The sequence below is a fragment of the Haliotis cracherodii genome, unplaced genomic scaffold, assembly GCF_022045235.1.
Source record: "Haliotis cracherodii isolate W230 unplaced genomic scaffold, xgHalCrac1.p SCAF_6, whole genome shotgun sequence".
NCBI lineage: Eukaryota > Metazoa > Mollusca > Gastropoda > Lepetellida > Haliotidae > Haliotis > Haliotis cracherodii.
In genome coordinates, this window is record NW_027266319.1 from 40,442,770 (window position 1) to 40,460,910 (window position 18,141).

Genomic DNA, 18,141 nt, shown 5'->3' on the forward strand with positions numbered 1-18,141 from the left:
ACGATACTATCTAGATACATATTAGGTCACAATAAGATACGGAATGTGATACCCATATTTAGTCAAATCGCGTAGAAAACTCTTGACTAGAAATATTACCGGGCAGGTTCAAAAGGTAAAACACATGTTCGAAGCCGCTATTTTAGTAGTGAACTTGAAACGCTAACTTGAACACGTTTTGCGATATTTAACTGACAAAACAGTTGGATTCATTAAACGAGTGGTAAGTTTAGGAAGTGCATCGTCTTGTGTCGATATAAACTGGTTCCACTGTTGGTACGCGATGCAAGCTTAGCACGATATACTAGTTTCAGTAGACAGGACCCCAGTCTAGTATCGACACAGAAAATAACTGTGTATGGAATCATCGCGTGAGAACTCACGATGCACCATGTATTCAGGGTATAACAGATTTCCCAGTCGTGATCAAAGGGATATCATTTGTGACAATAATTCCGGGACAAGCAGGCTACGGAAAGGGTCTGTTTACGGAAAGCAGCGAGAGGCAGCGATCGCTGATAGATCTCCTTGGAGACCGTTGCTACTTCCGTTATTCACAAACGACGCCATTTTGGTTGTTGCTCCTGCACTTTGTTTCCACGTCTGTGTTTGCATTTTGCTCTTTATCCCGCACGTATCTCACGTTCTGCACGATGTATGCCGCTGTTGCTTTGGCTTATCATCAAGGTATCTAGCAGAGCTCTCAGTGTTAAATTATTTTTGTTTTTTTTCTTGATTTCAAAGCTTACAGATTGATACCTTTTGACGGATTGTATTCCCAGACTTGAATCTGTCGTAAACATTTGGTAACATTTAAGTGAAAGAGAATGACGAACAGACTCATTCACAGCTGGGACATTTCATATGTACTTCGCCGGTCCCGCGTATATGTTTATGTACTCTGTGTTTTACAATTGATCTTTTGTGCAGTGAATGTGTATGGGTGTTATTAATATGAATTGCACAATTAAATTCCTATGGTAAAATCATATTAATCACTGTCAACGTATCATGATATATGATCAAAGTAACAATAGTTCTATGTTTCCCCTTTCCTTCCCGTGGCAATGGGATCCACAAAGTGAAACATGATTTGTGTAGGTTTTCATATTTGTTGTCAAGGGGTGGGACTTGTAAAGAATAGGTCTCTCTTGTTCCAAAATGTCCAGAGACCATTTTACCTAAACCGGACTTCCTGGCACAGAACCCTGCAACGTTGGCATAATTTGCTTAATCTCCTTAAAAACACACAGGAATCATGTTTCAATAAAAAAAACAAAGTCTATGTTAAAGTCTACACAATGATGATGTTGTTTTTTTATTTTATTTCTTCCATTTTAGCTCAGGACGATCTCCACAGGTTTAGGAACTACCAGGCCCCCGCCTCCCAAAAGACTCTTCTTGTCCCTGATCCTGTAGGTCATCGTTAGGTTCAAGTTGTTTGAATGTGTCCTATTAGAAAAACAATTCGAGAACCATTTTAACTGGCAATAGTTTGAAACAAGTCATCTGTGTTAAACGTTATTTAGACAACTATACATGTTATATATTCATGAAGCTTTCAATAATCAGGAGTCGTTTCTAACAAACAACACAAGAAAGGTGACTTGCATTATTTTACCACTCCTTTATTCTGTAATATATATGATAAAACTACTTAAGTTTCCCGATACATGACCTTTTCACAAACAACAGTTATCACCACTATTTGTTAGTGATTGAAAAACACATGCTCATGACCAGGGCTCGATTTAACAAAAATAAAGGCACAAGTGCCACCTGATATTGAAAAATGCAGCCTATTATTTATCTCTATATGCAACCAGTGCATGTCAAAATATTATGTGTACAACTTCGTTACTGCCTTACTAAATAAGGTTTCTACACGTAAATCTATGAATTCTCTACACTTTGTGTATCATACTTCATCACATTCCCAGTGTTGTATGTAATTTTATATTGTCCTTTGGGCTTGATGCCACGAATCTTATCAGGTCAGTCTTATGATAAAAGCAAGAATGCAAACGAATGTATAAGTGATCCCATTCAAAGTGATCTTGTCAGTGAACTGTAAATTTCATATCATTATCGACACTGATTTCATTCTGGGATTTGGATGATATTTTCTTTATTATGTAATAGGTTCTGTTATGAAAGCAATCGGTTTAGTCTAGTGAAAAATGGTAGGGGTGTCAACTTGCACTAGGTGCAAGCTATATCAAGTTCCTAAATCGTGCCCTGACTCTCGTGATACTCTAGGAAGCGTACAAATACAGATGTTCTGTGATTATAGAAATGTTTTTGTCACATTTCTCTATGTTAGTCGGTAGGTGGTACACTTCACTTGCTATTTGTTTAAATATCCAGATAAAGTAGGTGCAAAATGGTCGACCTTTTCATGTTTTTTTCATACACGCTAAACTGTCGATTGATACTAATTTCAATGATTTAAAGAAATCTATTTCCTCTCTAAAAGCGCTCCAGTGTCTTCACGATCACCGTCAACCCCCTCTCATCCCAGCCCGACCCCCAGACCTCCCTCCCCAACCCCAGAGCCCGCCCTCAAGTTGTGGAGATAGATCTTGGTGAAGAATCCAAGCAGCCCCAGTCGTGCTCGGCCGTCCTTGTGTCCTGTGTGAAATACATGTTCCAAAGTTTCTTCACGGAGAGATAGACCTTGGACTTGTTTTCTGTGCCAGTGTTGTGTGAACTACTAGTTTTAGGACCTTTCGGATGAACCATTTGGACTATTTTGGACTATTTTTGATAACATACACTTTGTTTCATACATGAATTAAAATTTATATAATATTCTGCTTAAAATGTATGTGATAAACTCTGTTGCTTGAAGAATTTGTCTTATACATTCATGTTTTCTGCATTCCTTGTTATGAAAACTGAAAGCGAGAGATGGCTTCATAGGCGGTCCATGTCAAATTGTTGCTTCAACTAAACTATTGTTTTTTTAAGAGTTGGTCAAAATGGGGATCGGGTAGATGAAATGTTGTTTGATTTTTCAAGGATTTGTTCAGTATGTCAGCACAGAAAAATCAAAGGTCGAGCTCCCGCCCAAAGACTCCACGCCAAGCACTCGTTATTTAAGAGATCATTACAATGAGGATCGGATGGTTACACTGTCGGAACTCCTAATTGAAATAACTCATGTATCCCATACTGCAATTATCTCTTACAGAGCCCGGAGGTTGAAATGTGAACGTTGAACTCCCACGTATCATGCCTGTTGGTAAACAAAAATCTTGCTGAGTGAATCTGAACAGCTATTATTGATGGAAAACATCAGTTAAAAAATGAATATAGCTGAATTAATTATGTTTTGTTACCTCACCAAAATATTCCAAGATTGTAATGATTCAAGTATACAAGTTACAGTTATCACAAGTCTTTAGTGATTTGTGGTCCCTATAAAATATTACAGTTTACAGATTTTTTAATCCGTGGGCCCAAGGTCATTCCGACCGCCACAGTCAAGGGCTTTTACCTACCAATGTCTACAGGGATCGTTCTAGAATCGATCCTATATGATTATTAAGTATTCCCATGCTTTAATTACTTATATCGCTTCGACAGCTGTAGGAGATGTGGCGTCCTCGGCATTCATTCTGGGTCACGCGACTTCCGGGATGTATTCATTACATTATATGGATCCAGTTCTGTTTTCTGCCAACTTTATACATTTTGAAGTTTCAAAGTTAATTGGTACAATTTCATTATTTTAACAGTTCAGAAATGTCAGTGGAGGGTGGGATACAGACAAGTACCGGATTCCAGAGCGACGATGTGACGGACAATGACGAGCGACTGATGTTTCCAGTAAAGTTGACAGCCGGTATCTTGTCTCGCGATCTCGATACTTTGTACAGATTTTTCAGTTCAGTGATTAATTAATAAACTCATTATTGAACTTTATCTCCTTGTTGTGTGATCCTTCTGTATTTCGACGTTCGCTACTTGTAGATCTTTGTGATACATTTTCGCGAAATCTCGTCTCCATGCTCTGGTATATATTTTGTCAAGCTTTATGACTAGTGGCAGCATCCATTTATTTTCTTAGTTCATCCACTAGAAATTATCGACCAGTCTAAATGCTAAACAGGGGATATTCAGAACGATAGTTACAGGCTTTACGATTGAATCAGTCAAGAACATCGTATATCTGTCGATTCAATGCAGGGAAACAATACAAAGAGGTCTCTATATACACACCCAGCTTCAATGAGATGAACATTTGAACGGAAGAGACTTTGCATTGTCCGTGGGAAGTAGTGCCATATAATCTAGGCCATCTTTTGGACAGTCCAGTATGTTCTTTTGTTAAGTTTTCACATTTCGAATCGAGAACTTTGTCAAACTATTTTTGAAAGTGTAGTCGTCCGTTTGAAACTAGCGCTGTTTTGCTCGAGAAAGCGGCTTTCTAAATGGCTAATGTCGACTTGTTAGTCATTTTATTGGTCAAAGTTCTCGAAAGGTCATTCTGTTATGACCCGCAATAGGATGTCCCCAGACCTTTGTTTAGCAGTAGCGAGAACTAAGATCTGATTTTAATGAGATTGGGGTGTGGTGCTGACAAACCTGGAAATATAATCAGAACGAATCTGGGATTGGAGCCCACGATGTTGGGTTTCTGGTATGCATTTCTCCACAGTGAACTGCGGCGCCTTAGACAACTGGGTCACCCGTGTCTCCCTTCTTGTGAAGAAAGAGCTGAAAAGCTTACCTTTAACATTGCCGAAGTTGAAGAGGTTGACGATTTCACAGACATAGACATAGATGTATTTCAGTAATGTAAGGCCACTGGCCCATTCTTCATTTCAATAAGTTGGAGATTTTCCCCAAAGCATGCTGGTATATAAGCAGTTGGTACAATATGTTTCACAAGTTCAGGAATACTGTTCACATTAATACGGTATTATATTAATAATACATCAAGATGACATTTTATTACAGTATTCATTTAACAAAGATATTTGCCAATTTTCCATTGAAATATCATCAATACACATTCTACCAAGTTGATAGTTGTAATGAAAATTGGAAAAATTGGAAAAAGTTTGAATTCAATACATGATATAACTTTTCTTACCACATGCAGATACGTGTAGGATACGTGTTTCTTTCTTCATAAAAATATTCCAAGTAATGTTCTTACACATATATCAGACCACAGCGATTAGACGTCAACATGTTTACACGTATAATTAGTTAGCAGAAATTCTCAGTGTAATCGCACGAGGCCTTAGTATGAAGATACTATTATCTACGTAGATGATACTGATGATGATACTGCTTTCATCTAGGTATCAATATTTTCTCGAGTGATCAACGCTAGTTCCGGGTCAGTTATATATAACCACTGGCTTAATAAATAATGACCCATTTGTTTGACTTTCTACACTGACACGTCTTTACTGAGGTATTATCTACACATTGTATAAAGTAAATCTTCATTTCAAGTTACTGGAGAAAAACACACGCCACACTCTCTTACAACCGTAATAAAGATAGGAGAGCACAACATGTTCTCCAAACTACAAACAAATAAACAGCTATAGATCATTATTCAAAACTTTAGCGAAATTATATATCAACCATAACATGGTTAAAGCTGGAGGAATATGTTGACCCTCGTGATTTCTCCATGACGGAAAATAGGGTTAAGAGGTAGACCGTGAAGTGAATGGATGAGACTCACTCAAACTATAAACCTATATCAAACCAATACTCGTCATCATCCTATAAAGCACTGAAGGTACAATTCTGCAGTTTGTGTTTTTTATTTTAGCGGTAATAGTTTGACATGTTGAAAAAAACAGCCAACATGCTCCCAAACATTTAATTAAATTAACACTATTAAAGTAATCCCCTTTATAAAAAAATATAGTATCATCCTCATAGATGTATCATCTACGACCATTTTTATCGCCAAAAAGAATTTGTCTCAGACAATTCGTGAAGAATTATACTTCAGACTGTTGGAAACTGTCTGCCACCAAAGATACATTGTTGCAATGTGTGTGTCGGTCTGAAAATAATCAAGTCTGGACCAGACAATCCAGTGATTGACATCATGAGCATCGATCCACGCAATTGGGACCGATGACATGCATCAACCAAGTCCACCCGATCACGCTAGTAGCCTCTCACGACAAGTGTATGCTAAACGCTGAGTTCAAGATTAAAGGGTCCAAATAAAAAATACAAACGCTTTTGTATGTTTTAGTGCCAGGGAATCCCCTGGGGTTCCCCCAGAAATGTGGAAGTAGTCCGTCAGTGTTTACGTCATTTCAAGAATACAGTCTAGTGGAAAACGTATGAACGTCTAATTGTGTCGTTCATAATTTATGAACGTCAAATTCGCGGTCATGTGACTGACCTCTCGCCCAATGTAAAAACCGTATGATCGTGTAAATTTCACATTAAAAAATATATCCTTTTTTTCATTTACTTTTCGGTACATATTACACATTTAATTGAGAGCAAACCGCGGAACCTAGGCTGGCAGCCCGAGACTACACAATGGATCGGGTGGTCCGACTCTGTGACTTGATCAGTTGCGGGTCATCGTACCCCAACGGTACAACACCAAAAACAACAACAAAAAACAAACAAACAAAGGAGAAAGATACATTGATATATATCTTGTAGATTTACAGCTATGTATTCTTCAGAAATAGACAAAAAAAACAAATTTGGCAAAAAGGTCGAGCTCACCGCCTAATGACTCCACGCAAAGCAGTCGATGAAGCCGGCCAGTCATTATTTAAGAGGCGATTAGAATGAGGATCAGATGGTTACAATGTCGGGACTCATAACAAATAACAAATAATTCCATGTTTCCATGCTGCAGTTTTTCTCCTTCAATCATGCCTACTGATAAACATAATAATCAAAGATATAGAGATCGGTTCAAAACTTTCGATGTTGGATAAGAACGAAATTAATTTAGTTTTGTGACCCCATCCCCCATCTTGTGAAAATATGACGCTTAGAGATGCTATTTATTGACGTGAACTGGAAGGACTCTGAAAAGTTGATTTTGTTGAATAGAAGGTTGATCTTTTTAATTCATACTAAGTTAGATTTATTCGACCGTCTTTGATAGGCAAAATATCTTGTTAATGACTTTAAACGAGTGTTTGTTTGTTTTTTAACGCCTCACTCAGCAATACGACAAACAACAAACAAAATAACAATCATGTATTGTTCAACAACATGAAACGCGCAGCGTACAAAGCGGACGTAAAATCATTATTGTTCCGGGGACTGCTGACAAAGCCTAATGATGAATTGTCTCATTTGATTATGAATAAGATATCTTATACTCATATTCTAAAATACATATAAATGTGAAAGATTATTTTTTATTATATCTATAGAACACCACAAATATAATGTAGTTTGTACGTTGTCAAGTCGCATATCGTCACGTTGTCCAGCGGATTGAAGTCGTTTTCGTCACGCTAATATGTTGGTTTATGAACGTTTGATTTATAATCAAATACTTATTCGACTCGAAATGTCGTTACTAAGCCCCGTTATTAACATACCGAGATGCTTTATGGCCTGGTCCCCTGTCCAGCCTAGGTCAAGTATTTCACACTGGTTATCCTCCCGAGGCAAGGGACTTAACTGACAATAAAATCCCAGTTCCCAACCTGCCGAACCTGGGCTGGAATTATCTTAAGCTTTTGGCTGGAGTAACGAGTCTATACATAGTTCAATCAAAATCGAGGGAAGGAAATCGACAATCGCTTCATAAACAACATGGCGACTGTTGTGTCCAGGATTTGCAGAGCATGTGTAGCGTCAAATGTGCCTCGGATAGTTGCGGATTGTTGAAGGCCCTCTATATATTTCGATATCACACTCGCGTGTCTTTGGCCTCTTAACCAATGCTTACAATCGTCAATCTGAAGGTCTAGAGGTTGTATTAAATGCAGTGTGCGGAGATCTTTTTCTCTTCATAGACACGACCTCCTCCATGTCCCGACCCGTGAAGATCCGGGGTAGAATAGCAACTTCAGCAACCCATACTTGCCGTAAAAGGTGACTATGCTCGTCGTAAGAGGCGACTAACGGGATCGGGTGGTCAGGCTCGCTGACGTGGTTGAAGCAAGCCATCGATCCTGATTGCATGGATCAATGCTCATGATATCAATCACTGGATTGTCTGGTCCAGATTCGATTATTTACAGACCGCCGTCACATAGCTGGAATATTGCTGAGTGCGGCGTAAAACAACTAACCAACCAACCGACCTCCGTGGCCCAGTGGTAGAGCGTCTGACCGGAGAGCAGAAGGTCGGGGGTTCGATCCCCGGGCGCGTCATACCAAAACACGTTAAAAGATCGTACTAGTACCCTGCTTGGCGCTAAGTATCGAGGGGACAAAACAAGGACTGGTCGGCTCGGAGTCAGTATACTGTGTCTGAATGGGTATCCATGTTAAACTGCGGCATGATATCTCACAAAATCAACATTTGTCCAGACGAGTACAAGCACACACACACACACACACACACGTACATGCACGTCGCTATATATATGTGCAATAATCTTGGACGCGACGTAAAACCCCATTTCACCTGACCTCACCTTTGTAGACACGCAATTAGGGTTAAACTCACAGAATTCTCTGAACACCCATGTCGATAATCTGAGCACGCATAGGAAATAATAAGGTGATAAGAGCATGCTCTAGCATAGGCGGGGGCACGGGTGGCCTAGTCGTCTCGCTGTACAGAGTTGCTTCCCTTGGGCACTCCAGAAACCAATAATTGTGGATTAGAATCCGAGACCCGCTCCGATTATGTTTCTAGGTTTGTCAGCACCATACCCGTGCTCGTGGGTTTCACCGAAGCGGTAAACGTCTGAGACCTGCATCATTTCGGGCTTTCCTCACACATTAAGCTGATACGCCGTGATTTAACTGGAATACTGCTCAAAGAGGCATTTAACCAAACTGTCACATCGATCATTAATTCAACGCAATTGTTCAATTCTCATAATTAAATAATTGCACCACGAAACCATAATAACACTACTGAAGTTTCTAAGGTTTTGACATCTGCTCATACTTAAGCGAATTGGATATGAAGAAACAGTTTACTGAGGTGATGTAATATAATATACTGAGTCAAATTAAAAAACCTTACATTTTTAAAAGGAATCCCATATATGATATACAACGGACAAATGTATCAGAGAAGGTAATTTTTATCATTAATGTCTAAAGAAGGATATTAAATAACGGTGGTAACCATAATTTATTCCAAGCACCTACGGTATTCGGTAATAACATCAACAGTTTAAATCATAAGTCCCAAGCACGAGAATCTGATGGCACACAAGTTCAATAGCGTTTATGGCCACCATGTGCGTTGACAACTGCCACACAACGCCTCCGCATGGACCTTGTGATGCTTGTGAACACATGATTCGGAAGACGACGCCATTGTTGCTGCAAAATGGTGCCAAGATCTTGCAAATTCTGTGGTTGATTCTGGAGAGTGCGCAGGCTTCTGCCAAGAGCATCCCAGACGTGTTCGATGGGATTGAGGTCGGGAGACCTTGACGGCCAGTCCATGACGTTGACTCCCGCATTCTGAAGCAAATTCCTTGTCAAAATTGCCGTGTGGGGTCTGACATTGTTGTGTTGGAAGATCAAACCGGGTCCATGTGCTGCCATAAAAGGCAGAAGTTCTGGTGCCAGTACTTGGTCGCGGTAAGCAGCAGCGTAGAGGTTGCCACGGATGACAAGAAGCCTGGAACGTGCATTGCCACAGAAAGCACCCCACACCATGACACTTCCGCCTCGAAATCTGTAAACTTCCTGTACACAACACTGGGCGTAACGTTCATGACGGCGCCTCCACAGCCTCGCCCTACCATCAGCAAATCGAAGATCAAATCGGGATTCATCACTGAAGGCGACTTGATTCCAATTCCTCTGCGTCCATCGTAAGTGTCGCTGTGCCCACAACTGACATTGACGTCTGTGTAATTGAGTCAGAATCGGCCCGCAGTATGGCCGTCGTGCTTGAAGGTGAGCAGTTCTCAGACAGTTTCGAACAGTTTGCGCACTCAGTCTACCCCTAAACAGTTCATTTCTGGTTGGTGTAGCCTTCAAAAATCAGTTACGGAGGTGACGTTAGACAATCTGACGATCCTCTGCATGTGACGTCACACGTGGTCGACCTGGCCGAGGGCGATCAGCGGTGGTACCCGTTTGCTGTAGACGCGTCTGTAAATCATAAACAGTCCGTCGACTACAACCCATCGTCCTTGCGACTTCAGCTACGGACGTTCCCGTCTGCAACATGCCGATGGCACGTTCACGTTGCACATTTGAAAGGCGTGGCATGGCAAATGGCCGTAAAGACTTTTGTGTTCTTGTGTTTTTCTTTTTTTGTTAATGACTGCTAACAAGTATGGCTGAAAACACGTGCGGTAGTATGGCCACGTGACCAGTTGCACGTGAAAAAACACTTTTGCCACTATAGTGCTGTGCACATGATTTTGATCGATTCATCTGCACAAAAACGGTTGTTATCTGGAGACAATACGTGGCCATTACTGTTTAAATACACAATAAGGACCCACAATGATAACTGTCATAATGTTAAATTTTTAGGATTGTGAAGTTTTTAATTTGCTTCAGTATATAATGTATCCACTGTTCACGTCGACTTACTTATGAAAATACAACTGTTACAATGTCTAAAATAAAACCCATATCTTCAATTAGCTAAACATTTTGTTCCATATCGGTTAGATATGATAGTTCAATATTCATTATAACTGTGTACATATAATTATTGACCTGGAAATCGTTAATGATTTCGGTATCTTTTATTTGTCGTACTGTGGCAACTCAAACGACTGAACCTGTGTCTCCCTTCTGTTGCTATGTTGGTTTGTTGTTTAACGCCGCAGTCAGCAATATCCCAGCTATATGACTGCGGTCTGGAACCAATCGAGTCTGGACCAAACAATCGAGTGATTGACATTATGAGCACCGATCCACGCAAACCTGACAACCCGATCCCGTTAGTCGCCTGTTAGGACAAGCATGGGTTGCTGAAGACCTATTCTCTTCGCGGGTCGGTGAAGAATGTGCTCTACTTAGACATTGAATACATTCAGCACATGTTCAAGAAAAGAGCAGAATAGCTTAACTGAACATTTGCTGAATTTCAAGAAGTTGAAGATTTTCCTTCATCCAGATGACACGGTTCTTGTAACAAAAAATACTTGCTTTATTTCCCATTGAAATGCCATAAATATAATTTCCCAAATCGAAAGTTGTAAGAACAAAATGGAAACGCAGACACTTTCAATTCAATACATACATATATATTTGTAGTTCTGTCCCTGATATGCTCATCACCGAGAATCAACTTTACTTCAGCAGAATCTAGAGAGGGACTTTCAATAGACGGCTTACGTCTGCAGAAGACAAAAAAACAACTGCTGGGCAAAAGAAAGTATACACTTGAAAATTGGACTTGACCAAAACGCTTCAAACGTTATAAAACTGAAAACAGTCATTTTGAGCCACCGTCAAACATGGGCAGTTTATGTCCCACAGTTAATCTCACCGATAATGCATACGTAGATTTAGCATTCGTTCTTCTGGATTGCTTCTAGACAGAAGTAACATTCGGAAAGATGTCATTCCACATGGACTCCCAGTTCCTCACTCCCGACATAAACATGGCTCTTTTGATATTCATGTTACTTGTTGCATCCCTTTTATACGAAAAACCGCCGATGAAGTCGGACAAAGTCAGGCCTACTTTCAACGTAAGGATACCAGTGACGTACACATCGTCCACCCAGAAGTATCGCGCATCTTCAGACGCTTTGTACAGTGATCTTGCGACATCCGGTGACATGACGTAACCAAATCCTTCACAATAATTCGGGAACTTCTGAAAAGGGTACTCGCTTGGGCTGACGTACCATTTAGTTCTGTTGTGCCTCAACGGCCCTTGTCGGTAATACACAGAACAGTATAACAGTCTGTCCTTTGCCCCAGGAAGATGAAAGTAGTCCACCAGATTGTATGTATTCAGCATGGTGTCATCGTCAAGTTTTACAATCAATTTTATTGCCGGGCATTCCTTCAGGATCCAACCTAATGACATTATATGCTTGTAAGTTAGGTTTTTATAGGTGTCTGCAAAATTCCCTTGAACTATATCACCGCGGAGTAAGGATTCGGTTTCAATGACCTTTTGTAAAGTTTGATTTCTAGTTTCACCGAGCATAAAGACAGTTCGAAAAGACAGACCTCTGACCGTCTTGACCGACCCCCATGTTTTCCTCACCAGCTGTCGCTTGGCAAAATGATCACACCCCGAATGGACAAATATTAGAATGTCTGGGGAACCATCTCTACACGTGCTTGTTGTCAGATGGTAGGCAAATTTATGACGGTTCAGCAGCGGGTCCAATTCATCATCACTGACAATATGACTCCAGTTGAGAATGTCTTTATATATCAATCCTATCTTATCCATAGGCAGATTTTCAAAAAGTTGATTCGTTAACAATTTGCTGGCATTCATTATCGTTTTGTGAAGTTCCGAATTCTCAATTTTCATCAAAGGTTTCTTTAAATGAGGGTTGCCAGGCTGATGGCCTTCGTCTCTCAGTTTCCGCCCATATAAGCCATTGTTCAAGACAACCTGCGTCTCATGACGTCGTTTAGCCAGCAAAATAACCCAGAAGAAAACCGATGTCGCTGTTATCATCCAAAAGAACATGTGCCATCTTCTCAGGAGAAACTTTGGGAACATATTTATTGTGCGTCTGTTCATTATGCCTATATTTTAACAGGCATTCAGACTTCCGGTGTAACAATGGTCATCTGTCAGGGCAGATCGCTGAAATAGATAAATGGTGTGGAGTACAGGTAATTCGACATATTACTGCACAGAGACGATGTTACCTGGAATTACCATGTGACCTGAACTAGAACAGTCTCTGGTCAACAAATATATTTATAAAATAAATCCAAGGCATTGTAAATGAATTGAATAAACTGGAAAAATATATTTTTTATAAAAAAAAAATAATTTTTAAATATTTCTATCGGTACTGAAAGACGTTTTTCATACCTGGTTAACTGGAAAACCGGATCATAACATATATGTGGAATTACTAGTAGTATATATATGTCGAGTTACTGGTAGTATATATATGTCGAGTAACTAGAAGTATATATATATGTCGAGTTACTAGTATATATATATGTCGAGTTACTAGTAGTATATATATGTCGAGTTACTAGCAGTATATATATGTCGAGTTACTAGTAGTATATATATGTCGAGTTACTAGTAGTATATATATGTCGAGTTACTAGTTGTAGATATATGTCGAGTTACTTGGAGAGTAGTAGTTACTAGTAGTATATATATGTCGAGTTACTAGTAGTATATATATGTCGAGTTACTAGTGGTATATATATGTCAAGTTACTAGTAGTATATATATATGTCGAGTTACTAGTTGTATATATATGTCGAGTAACTCGGAGAGTCGTAGTTACTAGTAATATATATATATGTCGAGTTACTCGTTGTATATATATGTCGAGTTACTAGGAGAGTCGTAGTTACTAGTAGTAGAGTCTCCATTTTAGAACCATACTGATGATATGGATACTGCTGGAATGTGAAGATAATCGTCGATATATCGAGTTAAAAGGAGTTTATAATATTAGGTTTCACTGATTACGAAAATAGTGAAAATTAGCAAAAGTGAAATATAGAGAAATATATTTGTTTCCACAGAACACAACGTCGGGTGAGTCGATTTGTCGGAAGAGGCGATGGATCTAAACATTCAGTGCTTTTGTCTCATATATTGAATCCTTAGTGTGTGTTAGGCTTGATATATGGGTTGTCTGATTGTATGACTCGATGGTGTAACAGCTGAAACAGACAACCTAACTACTATCCTCAAACGATTAATAACACAGCCACAAGCCGTCGCTAACGGCCTTGCCAAAGTTATAGTTACAAACGATTAGTAATAACGCTGCCACAAGCCGTCGCTAACGGCGTTGTCAAAGCTACAGTTACAAAAGCCGAACAATTATCAGTTAACGTACATGTAACAAGGTAGGTGTTGAGAGCTGATATCTTGGAATTCAACTTGTTGGATTCAGGGCACAATCAGTTGAAAGGGCATGTGTTTGGATATGTATAGTAATGAAATTGTAAGTCTAATGAAATCATTGTACAAGAAAAACAAACATTTAAAAGAATCGAAACGTGTTTTGACATCATCTGTCGTCTATTATTTCGCCCTCATAATGTAACTACTATGTATGACAATTCAGAGCTTAACCATCCTAAAAAGACAGCTGTTGAAGCCGTCACATAATTTATTTTTTAAACAGATCACATGATATTCTACACAGCTAGTATAACAAAGTATGTGTTAATATACACATGGAAAAAAATGCGGTCCTCATTCTATATATATATCTATATATATATTTCTAAAGTGTATGTATTGTAATAGTTTACTGAAAACAAATTCGATTGTCAAAAGACATGTTCTGTAACAGTTATAATTGTTTGACTGTCCTCTCCTTTTGAAAACATATTGTGTGACCCAGTACTTGCAACCACCTGGAGGAACATACTGTGTTCTTGTACCTCCTGCCCAAGAGGTGTCGGGGGTATCTTGGACTTATGAGATAAATTTCAAATGTAGATTGCTTTGCTTAACTTTTGTCCAGTTGAATATATAGTTTGGCATTCATTTGTAAACATACACTGGAATTAGTGTGAGAGAATGTGAAGGCATGTATTCACACAAAAAAACACTTGACTTCGAATCATATTGTAACGTTTATTATGTGATTTGTTTCATATGAATTGCTTGTCAAATATCGAAACCAATGTATGAATATTGTTTTAGGCCACTGTCAGCGCCATTCACTGCCAGCCACCCAAACAGTACCCGGGGACAATGACATGTAGGTTATTGGCCATTGCAAAGATCCGATGCTCAGTTTAATCGTCTTGGATATTGGGGACCGTTACTGTCCCGGATTCCACGAATCACTTCGAGTTCACGAGGTTACATTACATTGTATGTTTCCAGAGTTCATACAAACATACAAACATAAAAACTGTTATAACTGGGTGCCTGTCTAGTTGTACTGTATGTTACAACTGGGTGCCTGTCTAGTTGTACTGCATGTTACATGAGGGTGCCTGTCTAGTTGTACTGCATGTTACAACTGGGTGCCTGTCTAGTTGTACTGCATGATACATGAGGGTGCCTGTCTAGTTGTACTGCATGTTACAACTGGGTGCCTGTCTAGTTGTACTGCATGTTACATGAGGGTGCCTGTCTAGTTGTACTGTATGTTACAACTGGGTGCCTGTCTAGTTGTACTGCATGTTACATGAGGGTGCCTGTCTAGTTGTACTGTATGTTACAACTGGGTGCCTGTCTAGTTGTACTGTATGTTACATGAGGGTGCCTGTCCAGTTGTACTGCATGTTACAAATGGGTGCCTGTCTAGTTGTACTGCATGTTACAACTGGGTGCCTGTCTAGTTGTACTGCATGTTACAACGAGGTGCCTGTCTAGTTGTACTGTATGTTACATGAGGGTGCCTGTCTAGTTGTACTGTATGTTACAACTGGGTGCCTGTCTAGTTGTACTGTATGTTACATTAGGGTGCCTGTCTAGTTATACTGTATGTTACAACTGGGTACCTGTCTAGTTGTACTGCATGTTACATGAGGGTGCCTGTCTAGTTGTACTGTATGTTACAACTGGGTGCCTGTCTAGTTGTACTGCATGTTATAAATGGGTGCGCATGGCAAAGAACAGAAATTGGCAACTGGTGTCTGGTGTTGAAAATACACATCTTGTTGAGACAAACAATAAACAAACATCGATACGGTGGGGAAAACTGTCAGGTTGCTTATTTTTTTTCCTCCAAAAAAATAAAAGCTCGAAAACTGCTGAATTTATTATGTAGCAGTTGAAAGTGTTTTATCGAAACTGTCATGTGACTATTTGGCCTATTTTGTGGGGAATAAAAAGTGCAGAACACGCGAAACAGTTGTACGTCCCTAGGTTTAATGTTAAACAGTCGGATTAAACAGTAAGTCTATTTGATCTGCTATAATCCCACATCAAGCTGACACGCCGTGATGTCACTAGAGTATTGTTCAAAGCGGCGTTAGACCCATGACACTCACTACATGTATTTGAGCTATCTTTCGTTTGTAATGTAATGGTTGTTTAGCAAGGTGATATCGGACTGATGAAATTCCACTTCAACCTACTGCATATTGCTAAATCAATCAACTAATCTTAAAAGAGGTTTTAGTCAATATTTGCTACACTAAATAACACGTTTCACATTGACATGTAGAAGAACCGCGAAGCAGAACAACGCGAAGATAGGTGTGCGACGTCGATTACTATTCATACGGACCATACGTACATACGGACCATGCCGTACATACGGACCACTGTTACGATCAACCGTTCAGGTTCCGGAACTTAGCGGGCTATGCTCGGCAGTCTGCGGTCCATGTCCCTTCTAGATATTGTTAGTGTTTATTTTGTTTGCTGTTTAACGCCGCGCTATTCTACCTATATGACGGCTGTCTGTAAATAATCGAGTCTGGACCAGAAAATCAAGTGATTGTCATCATGAGCATCGATCAAGGCAATTGGGATACGATGACATGCATCAACCAAGGCCATTTTAGTCTATTTAGTCGCCTCTTGTGACAAACATACGTTGCTTCTGACCTGTATTCTGAGCCTGTGTTCCCACGGGTTTGGTGGCATCGGTGCCTTGATATTATACAAGCCTTGAGTACTTACGTGTGCTGTATTTCAGTCGCAGTCAGGTCGTCGTGCGCTCTCACACACCGCCGGCGATTCACTGACATGAAAACCCGGTGAAGAACTGTGACATGTAATCTTGTCCGCCGAGAGTCTGTATCGACATAACTGCAGATGGCGAGATGTGGCTAAGTCCGTTTATTTGTTCGCTTGCAGCTACATCGATTGTGAATGTAGGATATGTATTCTGTAACGGTCGATGGTATATACGACATACATACAGTGGAGTGAGAGACATGAGGGGTTGTGAAGGTGTAGCTATGAAGTGTTAATGTACACGTGGGATTTGGTCATGTATGAGTGAGTGAACTTGATAAATGATTGTTGTTTTACATCGCATGCCAGCTGTATAGGCCTTCATTAATAACTGAGACTGAGCCATGCATTCAGCTTGATCACACATTGTGCCAACTCCTACATTTCAGTATTTGGGGTATCGGGGACCTTTTCCTACCCGGAATCCATCCGGGGGTACCTTTCGAGTTTGGCCGAGATTAACATGTTTTGTTGCGAACCGTTTTCTAGCTATGAATCTATACAGTTACGTTTTCAGCTGTATTCTATTGTTTTTGCTTTTTTTGTACTAGTGGGGGTATTGTAGGTTCATGCTTGAACATATAAATATTAATTAATGACGAGATCGGTGTCGAGTTATACATGGCTGATTGTAGATAGATGTCGAGTTATACATGACTGATTGTAGATAGATGTCGAGTTATACACGGTTGACTGTGGATAGATGTCGAGTTATACACGGTTGATTGTAGATAGATGTCGAGAGGTACATGGGTGATTGTAGGTAGGTGTCGACTGTCCTGAATGCTGATGTTTGACTGCACTGATGCTGATGTTTGATTTTTGACTGCGCTGATGCTGATGTTTGACTGTGCTGATGCTGATGTTTAATTTTGACTATGCTGATACTGATGTTTGACTGTCCTGATGCTGATGTTTGACTGTCCTGATGCAGATGTTTGATTGTGTTGTTATTTGGCTGTCCTGATGCTGATGCTTGACTGTCCTGATGCTGATGTTTGACTGTCCTGATGCTGATGTTTGATTGTGTTTTTATTTGACTGTTCTGATGCTGATGTTTCACTGTCCAGATGCAGATGTTTGATTGTGTTGTTATTTGACTGTCCTGATGCTGATGTTTGACTGTCCTGATGCAGATGTTTGATTGTGTTGTTATTTGACTGTCCTGATGCTGATGTTTGACTTTCCTG

The 18,141-nt window shown here is 39.8% G+C and overlaps 2 protein-coding genes across 2 annotated transcripts; one reads left to right on the forward strand and one right to left on the reverse strand.

Annotated features, from left to right (window-relative positions):
* Window positions 1-653: 653 nt before the first annotated feature.
* On the forward strand, window positions 654-2,674 carry LOC139446216 (uncharacterized). The gene is made up of 3 exons (XM_071227541.1): window positions 654-687; window positions 1,342-1,415; window positions 2,477-2,674. Exons 1-3 carry the CDS (start codon window positions 654-656, stop codon window positions 2,672-2,674), a joined length of 306 nt encoding a protein of 101 aa, XP_071083642.1.
* An 8,660-nt stretch (window positions 2,675-11,334) lies between these two features.
* On the reverse strand, window positions 11,335-17,003 carry LOC139445652 (beta-1,3-galactosyltransferase 5-like). Its single transcript, XM_071226841.1, has 2 exons — window positions 16,895-17,003; window positions 11,335-12,907 (listed from the first exon to the last, which is right to left on the reverse strand). The coding sequence occupies exon 2, from the start codon at window positions 12,839-12,841 to the stop codon at window positions 11,663-11,665; it is 1,179 nt and encodes a 392-aa protein (XP_071082942.1). The 5' UTR covers window positions 12,842-12,907; window positions 16,895-17,003; the 3' UTR covers window positions 11,335-11,662.
* Window positions 17,004-18,141: the final 1,138 nt, after the last annotated feature.

Excerpts from the sequence above, each read along its gene's own strand:
- LOC139446216 (XM_071227541.1), top strand. The coding sequence starts at position 654 with ATGTATGCCGCTGTTGCTTTGGCTTATCATCAAG. Across the intron at positions 688-1,341 it reads TGCTTTGGCTTATCATCAAG|CTCAGGACGATCTCCACAGG; the intron begins GTATCTAGCAGA and ends CTTCCATTTTAG. Across the intron at positions 1,416-2,476 it reads CTCTTCTTGTCCCTGATCCT|CGCTCCAGTGTCTTCACGAT; the intron begins GTAGGTCATCGT and ends CCTCTCTAAAAG.
- LOC139445652 (XM_071226841.1), bottom strand. The coding sequence starts at position 12,841 with ATGAACAGACGCACAATAAATATGTTCCCAAAGTTTCTCCTGAGAAGA.